Here is a 15,231-nt window from a genome sequence, read left to right as displayed (position 1 = left end):
ATCTCCATTTTTATATTCAGAGAGGTCAAGAGATTCAGAGTTGGAGTTCCAAGAGTGACCAAAATTATGTTTTAAATGTGAAAAATAGAAATAATTGATGAGATGTATTTCTTGCTAAATAATTCCTAAATCTTTTTGTCATCCTCACAAAACCTGTAATACTATTGCTGCAGTTTCATAGAATCATAGAATGGTTTGGGTTGGAAGGGACCTTAAAGATCATCTAGTTCCAACCGCCCTGCTACGGGCAGGGACACCTTCCACTAGACCAGGTTGCTCAGAGCCCCATCAACCTGGCCTTGAACACTGCCAAGGATGGGGCAGCCACAGTTTCTCTGGGCAACCTGTGCCAGGGCCTCACCACCCTCGCAGTGAAGAACTTCTTCCTCATACGTAATCTAAATCTACCCTCTTTCAGTTTAAAGCCATTACACCTTGTCCTGTCACTAGCTGCCCTTGTGAAAAGTCCTTCTCCAGCTTTCTTGTAGGCCCCCTTTAGGTACTGGAAGGATGCTCTAAGGTCTCCCTGGAACCTTCTCTTCTCCAGGCTCTACAACTTCAACTCTCTCAGCCTGTCTTCACAGGAGAGGTGCTCCAGCCTTCTGATCATCTTTGTGGCCTCCTCTAGATGGACAAATATGTGTAATTTGTTTAGTTTCGTGTGACCTTGTTCAATTTGTTAAAAAGAATCCAAGCAGTTTATGTAAGATTTACATTACTTTATGAATCTGTGGCTAAATATAAAAATAAAGAGAGGGAAGCAAAGCATATTATGTTCTTTTCGACTTTAACCATGCTAAGGATGATATGAAGTGATATCATGCATTTAATTGCAGAACAATTCTAGTATCTTTTTGCAATGTCCATTATACTATTTTCTGCTGAACAGGAAAAAAAAGAATCATTGAAATTATCTAAACTGAAAATATTTGATAAATTGATTTAATTAAAAGTGAAATGTTTTTCAACACTGAAATTCACACTGAATCATCTGTTTCCCTTTTCCTTGGAGAGGGAAAGAGCTATTAGTAATTCTAACCAAGTGTTTTATAAAAGAAATGAAAAGTTAGATTTGCTCAACCTTTATCTGAGAACTTGGCTTTTGTGTGAAATAAAAGGTAATATTAAGTCATAAAATGCTGTCTGTTCTGTGTTTTATAATGTTAGCAGCAATTTTTCACATGAGAAAAAGGCTGGCCCAGCTCCTGAAGTAATATTTTTCTGTATATGCTCCTGAATTTAGGAATATTTTCTAAATATGTTTCTAAGTATGAAAGTAAAATGATCTTTTTTGACTTCAATCATAGATTCTCAAAGTGTGATAATTTTTTTTTTTTTTTTAACGTGTGGAGGTAGGAGGGAGGAGGAGCGGAGAGATTGACAATGTGTTATAGTGACTGTAGAGAAGATGCGGTATGAGTAAAACCTTTAAAATTACTAAAGCAGCATAATATCAAGGCAGTTTATCTCACAAAACTCCCGCCTCTGAACTTTAAAGCATTAGTTCATGTAGGCAATGAAAAGCATATGTTTTCAAATGGTTTTAATATACAAAGTTTTAAAAGAAATCTTGCAAGGGATCAAATGAATATTTGGTATTTTAGTGTTATTGAATAGTAATATTTGACAAGTTAAACATTGAAGTTTTATTATAATTACTGCTATTGATTAATCCTTTTTTTTCCAAAAACCTCAGCTGCTCTCTTGAGGCATTTCAAGTTCTTGAGCTTATAGAAAATGGAATAGTTCTGAAATAATTTTGCTGTCTGCAGCTGTATTCCATGCAAATTCTCTGCACTATTTAAATGACCAACTGAAGTGTTTTCTAGAAAGTCTGTGACTGTATTTAACTGCCATGTATTTTATTCAATCTGCAGGGTAATGATGTTCGGATAATCCTTGGCCAGTTTGATGAGGAAATGGCTGTGAAAGTTTTCTGCTGTGTAAGTAAATATATTTCATTTCATACCAGAATAAAGAATATGTTACATTTGAATAAAAAAAAATAATTTGAGCATAAACATTTTTTCATGTGGTTCAGCTCAGTCAAGGTTTATATTCTAAAGAGAGGTTACATATGCTTAGCTCCATTTCTCTTTCAATAAAATACTTTGTACTTGACTTCAGTGTAATTTAGGTGTTGATTGTATGGTTAGCAGCTTCTTACTTCTTTCCTGTAATGGAATTGAATGCCAAATAAATCTTGAACATTTCTCTTCATATCAAATCCAGGGAAACACTTGTATAGTAGCAGCAGATACAGAGAACTGTAAGAGTTGAATCTTGTCCAAGAGTTGTGTTTTGGTGGTGATGGCTGCATGTGTGTGATTTTGCATGTTTTGCTTTGAAAGAATAAGAAATTCAAGCAGTTCTTATACATGCTAACTAAGCAACCCTAATAATTTATGCTACTAGAAATATTGCTAATTGTACAGTTGTCGTTCACTTCTCACTGCTGTAATGTAAAACATTACATGAAAGTGAATATTAGTTTGTAAATAGTGTTTTGAATTAAAGGAAATATAGTAAGATCAGCATATATAATCCTCACCATTTGTTTATGTGTGTGAATATGGTGCAAAAATGCACAATGTGATTGCCATTGAAAGAGTGAAGTCTAAAATATGAATCTTTATTTGTACCTACTAAAAAAAAAAAACCCAAAAACATCAGGCAGATTTTAGTGGCCTAAATTTTGTATTGGTATTGAATTCTTGGTCTAAATAATCATATTAATCCTGTATGAGCAGAACACAATATAATGGAAAAGCAATATTGATTTCAGAATGTGTTTTTTAGTGTTCACTTAGAGAGACAGTTGCCCATCCCAGCAAAGAAAGGAAAGGCAGGTGTTCAAAATCTGAGTGCTACATGTGTATCAGACACATGCTGGCTCATACTCAGCAGCTGTTCCAGTTGCTGTCAAAATTTGGAAAGGAGATTGTAGAGTGTATTTGGAAGGAACAAAATCTGTTTGCATCCAAAAGGAAATAGAAAGTATTATTTTCTTTTTTATTCTTCTCATCTCTGATAGGTCTTTGTATATAGATCTTTCTGTTCTGGCATTTAAACTGGATTGACAGAGATAATCTCCCATTTTCCATTCCTGGAAGAAAGAATAGTCCTTCTGCAGCCCGGCTCTTCCTCAGATCTCTTGTGGTTGGGCTGTGTTTCCTCAGTTAAATGGTCCCAGTCAGACCCAACGTTAGACAAGAGATTGGCCTCATTTATGCCACTGCCCTTAGTATCTAGTTGCCTTCCTCTACAATTCTTTTTGAAGTCCATGTGCATGTGAGGCTACTGAAGAAATCCTAGAATTCCTTCGAGGAGCAGGGTGTTCTTTTCTCTGCACCTCCTTAAGTGGGGGATGTCTGTTTCGTACAGATACCTGCTGCAGCTTTTTGTGGCAACGCTTTAGTAGTAACATGGGAAGTGCATGTAACTCAGAATGGTTTAAAGAATGATGGCTGCTCCTGAAATACATTAGTGTTAAAAATAATAAGGGATATTTTTCTGGAACCTGGAGAAATCTGAGAGATCACGTATTTCAGCTTGTATGAATGTATTTGTATGAGAGTTTCAGCAGTAGACTGCAGGAGAGGGCAGTTCAAAGTAAGTCATTTATATATTAATGCACTACAATATGTCAGTAAGCTTGTTATTAGTCATAAAATATATTATTGACTCATGCATTCCTACAGCTATGTGCCCCAAAGAGCAGAATAATTTAGATATGTTAAGTTTTTTTAACCCCCTTCCCAAGGTGTATCTTTAGAGAGGTTGAGCTTTTGAGTCCCTATTATATTTTGGAGGGTGACTGATGTCAGCCAGAGAAAAACTTTGAGTTTGTTAAAGGAAGGTGCTATTGTACTAGTGTGAGAATTTGTTTTGTTTGATTGGTTGGGGTTTTTTTCTGATTGTGGTTATAACTGGAGTAGTATTTGCTAATGATTTGTGTAGGTGGGAAAATCTTTAAGGTCTGCCTCAGTTTTGTGTCTGGATTCAACAATCATATGCTGTGAGTTTTCCTCAGGACATCCATTGGAGTTCATATAGAATCATAGAATTGTGTAGGTTGGAAAAGTCCTGCAAGATCATTGAGGCCAACCATTAGCATAACACTGCCAATTCCACCATGTCGCCAAGTGCCACATCTACATGTCTTTTAAATACCTCTAGGGATGGTGACTCAACTGCTTCCCTGGGCAACTATAATGCTTGACAACCCTTTCAGTGAAGAGATTTCTCCTAATATCCAACCTAAACCTCCCCTGGCACAATTTGAAGCCATTTCTTATTGTCCTATCACTTGTTACTTGGAAGAGACCTACCCCCACCTCACTACAAGCTCCTTTCGAGAATCTTTAGAGAGTGATAAGGTCTCCACTGAGTCTCCTTTACACCAGGCTAAACAAGCCCCGTTCCCTCAGCCACTCTTCTTAACCCTTGTTCTCTAGACCCTTCATTAGTCTCATTGCTCTTCTTTGGACACAATATGCTCATTTTCATTTTGCCTGGGCTATTCCCTCCCCCGCCCCTCTGAATACACACACGTGCAAAAGATGCAGAGCACATAACTCAAAGATAAATGGGCTAAAAGATAGTCTAATTCAGTGGCAAAATTTAAAAACATGACAGGACTAATTGAAGCCGAAGTGAATGTTAGCAGGTGTTTCTTATGATGATTTAAATAAGCTTAGCTATTCATTTACCACTAGTGTCATAAACAGTTAGCAATTTTAATTCTATGGTAAATCTTAGCTTCCTAAAATTGTTTTCACCTCAGTGGGATGGATGTCATATTTTTCATAGAATAGAAATTAAAGTATTTTGCTCAAAACTTAATACTTCAACAATCAAAATGGTCAACTGTGTTGGATAGACATACTTTTTTTTCCATTTGAAATTGGATTAGCATGACTTTGCATCTTCCCAATGAAAACTTCAATTCTGCAGAAAACTTATTTTTAAAAAATTTTTAGCAGGAATTTTTCCAACATCTGATTTTCAAGCCATAGAGATAATGCAGTATAGCCATGCACACATCAAGACCAATGCCTGGCTGATATAATTGTCTGTCTGAAGACAATTAGAGAAGATTACTATTATCCATAGGTCACTGCATGAGATTCAGGTGGTTCTTTTAGTAAACATTTAGAAATAACTAAAGCCAAACTTAATGAGCATGGTTGATACAACAGGACTAGTCTCTGCTCTCCTTGAGCTGGTAGAGTTTTATTGCTGAGTCACTGTTTGGAAATTAAAGGCACTATTGATTTTTAATGAGAAACAGATGGACATTCATTGCAATTTAGAGCTCTGTAGGCTTTCTTTTAAGGGTGGGATATAGGATGTGTCCATGCTGACATGATGGAAATTCAATGAGGGTAAGGTTTTGCAGGCCCACGTACACAAACTGCCAGTAATTGTTTACTTCACATAGAAAGATCTCTCACAGAAATTTCTTTGTTGTAAATAAGCATCTTTTTATGGATTCAAACAAGAATGAAAAGCTAAAAAACAAAATAAACCCCCAAAACTTCAGTCTCACAAGGCAAAAAAATGTCCAGGATAGTTTTCTGGCTGCCTGGCAGCAACTCAGTGCTTTGCAGCCTAGATAAGGCATGGGGGAAAGATTAGGGAAGACATATGATTACTTTATGCTGTTCTAATGGTACATAGCACTTGTAAACCTTCTGTGCCGTGTTCTTGTGTGCCAACAAATCTTCCCCTTAGAAAGTAAAACCTGTAAGAAGTGGTCTGTGTGCATTCAAACATTTCAAGAAAGATCTGCATATTTCAAGGAAACATATCTTTAAAAAATCAAAATCATCTCTGTTTAGCAGAATCAATAGGAAGGAAATGGTGGCAAAAAAACATTGTTTTGAAATAAATCTTCTGGAACCCAAACACTGAAATACCTGAACACTAACAACTGTCCCTGAAAAAATGAGTGCATGTTCATGGTGCTCAGCTTTGGAGGAGCTAGTTTTGGTCCTTCTTTTGCCTTCCCCAGACTACCCTTCAAGCCCTATCATTCCAGCAGATAAAGAGCTGCCAGCTCTTAAAGCATTTGTTATTAGCTTTTATCTGTTTGAGGTTTTTTGTTTCTTTGTTTTTGACCACATTCCTGCAGTAATGTGGAAGTTTGAGTGCAACTTTGTTGGGAGTGATCCCTTGTTTCCAGGGTGGAATTTCCAGCTATTTTTAAACTTTCAATTTTTATCCTGTATCCCAGGACATTTACAGATTATGCAGGAAACATGCTTAAGTACTTATGCAAACAGAAAATTTCTAACAGCTATTTCTAGGATAGTTCACAGCCAATATTTTCTTGCAACACATGATTTGATACTTTTAGCTGTATAGAGCAAGGGAAGCTACAGAAGATTGTCCTTCTCTGTAACCACTATTCTGTGTCAATTTGTGTCCTCAGTGGTTTGAAAACTGTCAAATAAAAGACACTATGTTACTGAAAGGTCTTGATTGACCTAACTGTGTAATGGAAGCTCTTTTAGAATCAGGAAATACTGCAGGATGGGATTGCAATTTTCCTCACAGTTCCACCTGGGATGCATTGTCACCATAGCTGTAGCAGAAGTGGAGATGGGCAGGAGGGCAAAAGCAGAGGTGTTTCTGGAAGGGTAGAATTAATGAGCTAGAGAAAGACAAATAATTTATGTGGAACATGGAATAAGTAAAATGTCAGATGCAAGACAATGGGTTTCAGACAGAAGCATTTTCAAGCAGCATTGTGTACAAATGCATGAAATTTGATTTTGACTGAACAAAAGCTTCTGCAACCAGGGGCCAAACAAAACTGCTTTGTTCACAGTATGTTTATGAACTGAGTTGGCACCATTATAATAGCCTTCACAAATTTAAAGCACAATTTTAATTTGGATATTAACATATTTAGGAGGCTGTCTTATTTCGTAATTTTTGCTATTCATCTTTATATATCTGATAGGCTTTTGCTGTGATCTTTGGGATACTTTTCAAAATGATTATGTTCTGAATGACTAATATGTCCTGTTTGCATTCTCATCATTTCCTCCTTCTGTAACATTTTCTGTGAAGATGTAACAGTTTTCCAGCTAAGAGCTCTAAGGATGCACCATGTATTTCTAAAAATTGGAATTTTTATCGTATAAGTGTGTCTTATATCTCCAGTATTGCTTCTATTAGGAGCCAAAGAAGCATGAAACCTGCTGTTTTGAAATGGAGTCTGACTGAAATGTCAAAAGAAAAATATCTAGTTAAAAGACAGTGAGAGAAACATCTTAGAGAAAATTTGCTAATTTTATCCTAGAACACTCTTCACAATGGAATAGAATATCTCTGTGAATATATCAACTTCTAGGCATAACAACATATGTGCCTGAGTAATAAAGTATTTCTGTTACCTGTTATATGTATCTGCTATGTATTGAAAGGAGATAACCATCATCTCAGTATCTTGGAGTACACTGGTCTGTATTCAGTATCCAAACAATACAGAATTTCACCTGAAGAAATTTCTCGCTGAAAAGAAATTGGAGATTTGCTTGCTTTATCAATTTGCTACTGATTCATACTCCCCAGGAGAAACTGCTTACTTAACATCCCTGTGGTCTCTGTTTTAGCACAGTCACATAATTCACATTTGCAACATTATAATTTGGTGGTGCTTAGTATCTAAGTTTTCTTGTTTACCTTTATACTGTTTTATGTGGTCTTCAAGATGATACTAGGATGATAACAACTTAGTTTAAACATTGTAGCATGGTGGTCCTACCACTCACATAATAGTTGTCTTATGGATCATTTTATATGCAAATACTATGCTTTCTGCTAGTGTTCTTCTTTATCTCCCCCAGCTTTAGAATCCAGAATTTTATTTTTCAGTTTCTGAATAAATGGTCTATTGAAAGCAAAATAGGTTTTAGTAAATTCTCTTCTCATAACCTGAATTGTAAAGAAAGGAATCTTCAACAAAGGAGTCTTCGTTATTAGCAAGTAATTATTCTAAACTGTTCAAAATACTTGTGTAACCTTCAATTATGCCATAATTTCATTAATAATGGAAAAAACATGAACTGAAAACAGTCACTTTTATGTTCACTATGTCTGTTGCAATGTCTATTAGCTTTTCTATTTTTCTTTCTTTGTAGGCTTATGAAGAAGAAATGTATGGCAGCAAATATCAGTGGATTATTCCAGGGTGGTATGAAAATCTTTGGTGGGAATCCTGGATTAATTCCTCACAATGTCTCAGCAAAAATCTTCTTGCAGCCATGGAAGGTTATATTGGAGTGGATTTTGAGCCTCTCAGCTCAAAAATGTTAAAGACCATATCAGGAAGGGTTAGTATTTTTCCTCCATCTATTTTATTATACCATTAGTTGTCTCACCAGTGTCTTGACACAGCAAAGCACCAAGGAAGGAGGTGGACCTAAAGGGTTCTTCTACAAAGAGAGCTGGCAGTCATCATGGTTAGTCTAATCTTTCCACTGTTTTTCAATTTTTTAATAGTTAGAAGTCAATTTGAATTCTGTATAGGGTAAGGAAGCAGTGAAGTCCCTTGCCTCAAATCTGTCCTCTTCCCCCTGTATGAATATTACAGTTAAATGTACAGTAAAGCTTGAATTATTGTCTGCAGTAGTATGCTCTGTGTCATGTCAGGTTAAATAGTTGAACACAGAAGCAGAAAACTTTCATATTTAAACCTAATCCAGTAAATGGCTAATTTCAGCAGTGATTTGTGCCTCTCAGAACTAGGGGATGGGGGGCACTTTTTTTAAGTATGTAAATATGTGGTATTTCCATAAGGAACATAACATTTTATCACAGAACAAATTAATGCAAACTCTGGCCAATGAATAAACATGCCTGATTTTGCTGCTTTTCATCTTTTTTCCTCTGTCTTTCATGCCTTGCTGAGTGAGCATGAAAGGCAACTTTATAAAAAGGCAACTCATCATAAGATAGCACACCATAAAAAGCATAGTAAACTTGTAAAACATAGACAAATTGCCACTCACATAATTTCATAATAAGCAAATAGTTGCTCAAATGAAGTCTTTTTTGATTTGCATTATCCTATCAAGTGTAATCAGACCACTAATTTGCAGGGATATGGACTAATTCAGTTCTAGTATTATGGCTCACCACTGTGCTGGTAGCTTGGTTGAACTGAAGTCTTTGGTCCAAAAGCAAAGTTGTCCTTCATACAGAGAAGCAGAACAACTGCATTTCAGTCTCTCTATCTCCTAGACCTCCCTCCTAGTCTCACCATCAGTCTTCTAAGTTAGGCAGCACATGGTTTTGGAATTTTACTTTCTTAATTTTTGTTTTGGTGTCCATTTCTGTGTTAGTCATACATGTCTCTGAATTGGAGGGTGCAGTTTGAGGTGTCTGTTTGGATGCAACTCTGTAAAATGTTAAATCTTGAAGTAAAACTGAAGTTTTTCTCCTCCGCAGACTCCACAGCAATATGAAAAGGAATACAATGCTAAGCGTGGTGATGGTCAATCCAGCAAATTCCATGGGTATGCCTATGATGGAATATGGGTGATTGCCAAGACACTGCAGCGGGCAATGAAGTATCTGAATGCCACCAACAAGCATCAAAAAATTGAAGATTTTAACTACACAAATCACAAGCTTGGCAAAATTTTTCTGGATGCTATGAATGAAACCAACTTCTTTGGAGTAACGGTAAGTCCTGAACTGATACTTGTGGGGTGGAGGAGGCTTGTGATTTTATATCAGCATCTGAAGCAATTATTAGATTTTAAATTCTTTTTAAAAAAAGAAACACTGTTGTGTATTTCTTATATCTTCAGAGCTTCCATAGTTCTACTTTATCTTAGAAATTAACATTGTTGCTTTGAGACTCTTGCTCATTACCTGTCTTCTGATGCCAGTTACCAGATTTTTAAGCACAAATGTCATCTGAATTAACAACTCAGAGTGGTCTCAAGGGAACCCCACGTATTGCAAGCAAGCAGCAGTGACCTTTAAAGTGATTTTTTTTTTTAGTAGCTGGGGAGTAGCTGGAATGTGACCTGAAAATCACAGTTAGAAAATCTCCTATCCATTATCCTCAAAACAGATGTTGAAGTAGCAGAACTAAGGTTGTCAAACATATCACAAATCGGTTCAAGGAGGCAATGCCTATGTGTAGACATCAACAATGAGTGCAGGCTCCAGTTTTTGATGTCTTTCTTAATTGCTGAAGAAGCCTATGTTTTGTTGCACAGTACAATTGAAACTGATTTAGGATTTGCAAGTAAAAAAACAACCACATGGCAAGACAGTACTAGAATCTAGTTACCTGTAGAGTATGCATTTTGTTTCCTTTTTACACTGAATTTGACAGAAAGTTTCAGTGAAAGAATTGGCTATCCCATTGCATCCATAGCAGGACTGATAAAGCTTTGAGTCAATAGCAGCTATGAGGTTGAAATTGTATATTGCTATGTAGTTCCCTTTTTTTTTTCTTTCCCCATCTTAGCCTTTTTGCCTGCTGTTTGATCTTGACAGCCAGTTATATTAAAATTGATAGGTTTCATTAGCACTGCTTAATTGCCCTTCACTGCCCCCCCCGCCCCCCAAAAAAACCCAAACAAAAACAAAACGTAAGATGAGGAAGGTTCTTGCATATTAGTTTCAGAGACACAAGCAAAACCTCATATATGAACTGCATCCCTTTATGGAGGGAATGAATCAGAGTTTCACCAACCACTCTCAGCCGTGTTTATTTACATTATTCCCTCAGGTATAAAGTTTTAAAAAGAAATTACTGCACAATTATTCACTGCATTTAGTGCTTGTCTGAGGCACTTGGTGAGATGTTACTCTTTAACATTGTCACCAATCATCATGACAATGCACAGCCCATATCTGGTATTTGCAAGGATCATGCTTCTTGTTCCTATAATACATTCACAAAATGCATTTTAATCAGAAAGATATGAAAAGAAGAAAATCTGTAGCACCTACGTTTTCTTAGGATATAATTAAAACAAACAATATCCAAGGTTCCAGATAGTGTGAAGAAGAAGAGTTTTTAATAAAGAGATACTAAATGTTTTGTATTGAAGTGTTCAGAACATTGAAGGAACAGATTGCTTCTTAACAGAAATATTTTTAAACATTTTATTCTTCAGTCTGATAGATTGGTGTCATTTGTGACCTAATTTAAAACTTCCACTGGAACATAAGTTTTAGGTCTTTGAGTACCAAATCTCATTTTAATTTTGTTTTCTTTTCTTTTCCCCCCAGAAAAAGTATTTTAATGTAAAATTTATTTTTAAAATAATGAACAGTTTTCAGGACAGGAGTCCTTTTGATTTGGAACTAGCTTGGCTTTCATGGTTTTCATTTTTCTAATTCCTTGCTTATAACAGCACTTATTATTTAATGACAAAGTTATCGAAACAAACAAACAAAAGTCTCTTCAAGGATTCTGAACAATTTTTTCCACTTAATCCAGATAAAGCCAGTTTGGTAAACCAAATGCAATCCTGCCACTCTAATGGTTTATAAACTGCCAGATACCTGTTTCTTTGCTAAATATATCCCTCTTCTCAAGTAGTACACATTCTTTCTCATAACCTGTGTCAGAAAATGAAAGATAAGAAGTGCTCACACGATTTATTTTGACAGTTGAGATGTCTGAGGAGTCCCCTTATGTAGTTGGTAGAGCCATTGGAGATACAGAGTTGGAGAATCTACTGAGGTCTCTGTTGAAGTGTTACTACTTTGAATCAGTAGAGAATTATAAAGTGACTGGAAACAGTATATATATACACACACACACATACGGGATGTCTATATGTCTGCATTTAAATTATACAGCAGTTTATAGCATGCTACCTATAACATGTCCATCATGTATGTGTGAAAGCCAGAAAGAATTTTCCACTCAGCTAGAATAATTCTCCTAAAGCAAGATTGCTTGTCTAAAAAAAAAGTCTATATTTATTTTGTGAAATACTACCATAGACCAACTTTGTAGACTTGATAATTAGTGAAGAATTAGTGCTGTCTTCTCAGGATACTGAGTCATATTTAGTGCATACTGAATCAAAACCCATCTAGAGAATAGAAGGATTTTGGTTTAGGGTTTTTTTTTTCTATTTTTTCCCTCTTTGTAAAGACTATGGATGGTTACATAGTACTTACAACTACAACAACATTTATATTTATTAGCAAAAAATGTTGGTTATATTTGGAAAGATAATTGAATACCACCTTTGTTCTCATCATGGACAGAGTTTATATTGTTTTCATGGGGTAGCCAAGTGATAGGAAAAATAGAATGAGTGTTGGAGATAATTTTCACTTTATTTTTTATGCAGATCATGAAATGATTTTTAAAAAAATTTTCCTCTAATTTTCTAATCACTTCACCTTTGCCACTAATGTGATGTCATGAATGTTACCATTCTCCCTGGTTTATGCCTGAAGTCCTGTAACTTTTGCAGTAGGGTATTCTACTTGAGTTTATTGCTGTATTTGTGATTATAAATCAGGCTTCAGAATTGTTAATTTATTTCTCATCCTTATGGCTTTTTATTATTTGTGTGTAATGAAAAAAAAAAATACAGTGAAGGAGAGAGAAAATTAAAGAGTGTTGTCCTTCCTTTTATGTCAGCCAGAGACTCAAGCACAGTAGGATAAAATTTCATCACAGTACCTGCTGCACAATTGAAACCACAGCCATGAAATAGCTTTCAAGTGTGTCCCTGGCATCCTGCATTTGAGTGGATCCAGTCATGTTTCATAACTGGAAAAATGCCTATTGATGTGAAGTCGATTTTGTATTTTGATGCTGATTATTTCTAAAGATTGATTTTAGAGGCTTGTCTCTGCTTTCCAGGCTTCGGTAGCCACTGTGCTGTACAGTAATCTCAGAATTCAGGATAATAATAATACAGGAGAGTTATCATCAGAACAGGAACAGGGAGAAAGTATTTATTTAATGTCACCCATCCTGGAAAAACAACAACCCTAAAACTGTTAAATTCAGGAATACATTGGTCTTTGGCAGAGCATCAGATGGAATTGGCCTGGGCTTCAACATAGTGAATTTATGATTAATATGAGGGTCTAACAAACATTTCTATGGTGGCATTGATCAGTGTAGTTAATTTTGAATGAACAGTTCTGAATTAACTCTCAAGAGCTATATATAACTGGAGTCAAATTTTCTTATTTTGCATTGCTGAGATAGGGCAGGTAGTAAAAGTATTGGGGGGAGGGCAGAAATTTTAAATCAAGTATCTTCTTGTTAATATAGAATAGTGCTTTAAAAGTATGTTTCATTTTATAAAGGGGGAGACGTGGAGGTTTAGTGTGAAGTGAAACATCTAATACTATAAAGATACATGTTCCTGAGAAATGCTTTTGAATGTTCCATGAAACTATGACTTGGTCTTAGTTTTGAGCATTTGAAAATTTGCATTTGCCCATTATCCAAAATCAGGTGATGTGAGGAAGTTCAGTAAGTAGCAAAATCCTTAGTCAGGAAACTATAGATATATGTATGTATATATGTATGTATGCAGATACATGCATGTGCTCACAATCCCACACGGCTGGTGGCAGATCTGTTTTTTCCACACCTGACCCCCTGGGTTATGAATGTGAACTACTCTGAACTCAATGCCCTGTATTTACTTTTGATTTTTCACAACTTGATTCCTGTTACAGGGTTTCTTGTGTAGCAGAAGAAAGAAAAGTACTTTGGGTCTGGCTGTGTGCAAGACCTCCTGCATCTCTTTTTGTTTTTCCTGAATGTTGAATCTCAGCTTCCACCAGTGGAGATAAATGTGCTGAATCTCCCACTTCCTTACTCCCTCCTGATTTCCAGTGCATTATCCACTCAGATCAGCAACTGAGAGCTTTAAAGTGGGCTCCTGAAATAATTTGCTCTCTATATGGCCAGTTCATTTAGGAGACTTCTCAAAATAGAGAGCTGCTAAAGTAAGCCATCAGCAAGTTTGCATAGGGTCATAAACAATGTTTGCTCATTAGGAAAATTCAGTGCAAATGTTTTCATCTGCCAACAATGTAAAACTGCATGCAGAAGGAAATCCTAAATTTTTAAAGCGAGAACTGAGATTAACTGTGACATTTCAAGATTAGCCCTCCAGCTAATCAACAGTTGATGATTTAATAGATATAGTAGGTGGCAAATAAAAAAGGCTTTAGTCTGAAGTTGTAGAACACTTATTACTGCATCTGTCATTCTAATAGGTCAATATTTGGTGAAAATAAATGAACAACATAGATTTACAGAAAAGCTAGTGAAACATTTTCTCAGATCTGGCTAAAATCTCTTAGCTTTCTCTGCTCTATATTTAATTTTGTCTGTATCTAGAGAGTGTTTAATGTACTACGTAATACACCCTAGAAGCTGCTTTGTTGCTACTTTGGGTACAAAGAGCAGAAATCCCTACAAATAGTAAAGAAACAAAGCTCTAGTGAAGGTGATTGCATTGCCTAAGTGGTGGTGCAGGTTTCTGCTTCACAGCATAGTTCTTCAAGGTTCTGAAGAAACAAAGCATATTTCAGTACTTCCACCACCCTGTTTTTTCTGAAGTGTGATCGGTTTTGTAGCTGCCTGCTTCCAGTGCACCTTTGTTTTATCTTGTTCGTTATGTTGTGTGGTTGTTTTGGTTTTGGTTTTGGTTTGGTTTGGTTTCTTGTTGTTTGGGTTTTTTTGGGGGGGGGAGTGGTCTTGGGGTTTTTGTTGTTGGTGGTTTTTATTTTTTTCTTGTTCTGTTTTTCTTTTCTGTGTTCTTTGAATTTGAATGATGAAAGACTAAAGAAAAAACAACATTTACGAAATTTGGAAGTTCTGTCCTGCTCTAGGTCAGCAGTTGAGATGGGAGAGGGTATCATTGGTTTTAAAGAGAGTTTTCAAGACAGTTTCTTCCTGTGCCAGTTGGTTGTATCTGAGGCTGGTAGAGGGCCATTTGGCAAAAAAAGATACTGGAAGAAGGGACAGCCTATACATGCTGGACTAGCAACATAGGAACTAAGGCTCCTGGTATCTCTTGCATAAGTAGGAGATTGTTTCTCCTGATGGTTAGATGGCCTTTTGTGTTCTATTTAGACAGAAGTACTAGGTAGGTAAGGTGTTCTTTGTCACCCCTCCAGCATGTAGTTGAAAAAGAAGGCAAAATGTTATGTACCCTATTTCATTGTGGTAAACCCCTGTGCCTCACTTCAGCAAGT

The 15,231-nt window shown here is 36.1% G+C and overlaps 1 protein-coding gene across 2 annotated transcripts in view; it reads left to right on the top strand.

Annotated features, from left to right (window-relative positions):
• GABBR2 (gamma-aminobutyric acid type B receptor subunit 2) overlaps nt 1-15,231 on the top strand; it is a 455,930-nt gene that overhangs the window by 218,670 nt on the left and 222,029 nt on the right. For both annotated transcript variants that reach the window (XM_030507941.1, XM_030507951.1), the window contains 3 exons: nt 1,878-1,943; nt 8,154-8,345; nt 9,463-9,699. In XM_030507941.1, coding sequence (XP_030363801.1) covers nt 1,878-1,943; nt 8,154-8,345; nt 9,463-9,699 — 495 coding nt within the window. The remainder of the gene's footprint in view (nt 1-1,877; nt 1,944-8,153; nt 8,346-9,462; nt 9,700-15,231) is intronic.

The sequence above is a fragment of the Strigops habroptila genome, chromosome 1, assembly GCF_004027225.2.
Source record: "Strigops habroptila isolate Jane chromosome 1, bStrHab1.2.pri, whole genome shotgun sequence".
NCBI lineage: Eukaryota > Metazoa > Chordata > Aves > Psittaciformes > Psittacidae > Strigops > Strigops habroptila.
This window is presented reverse-complemented; position numbering and strand designations above follow the sequence as displayed.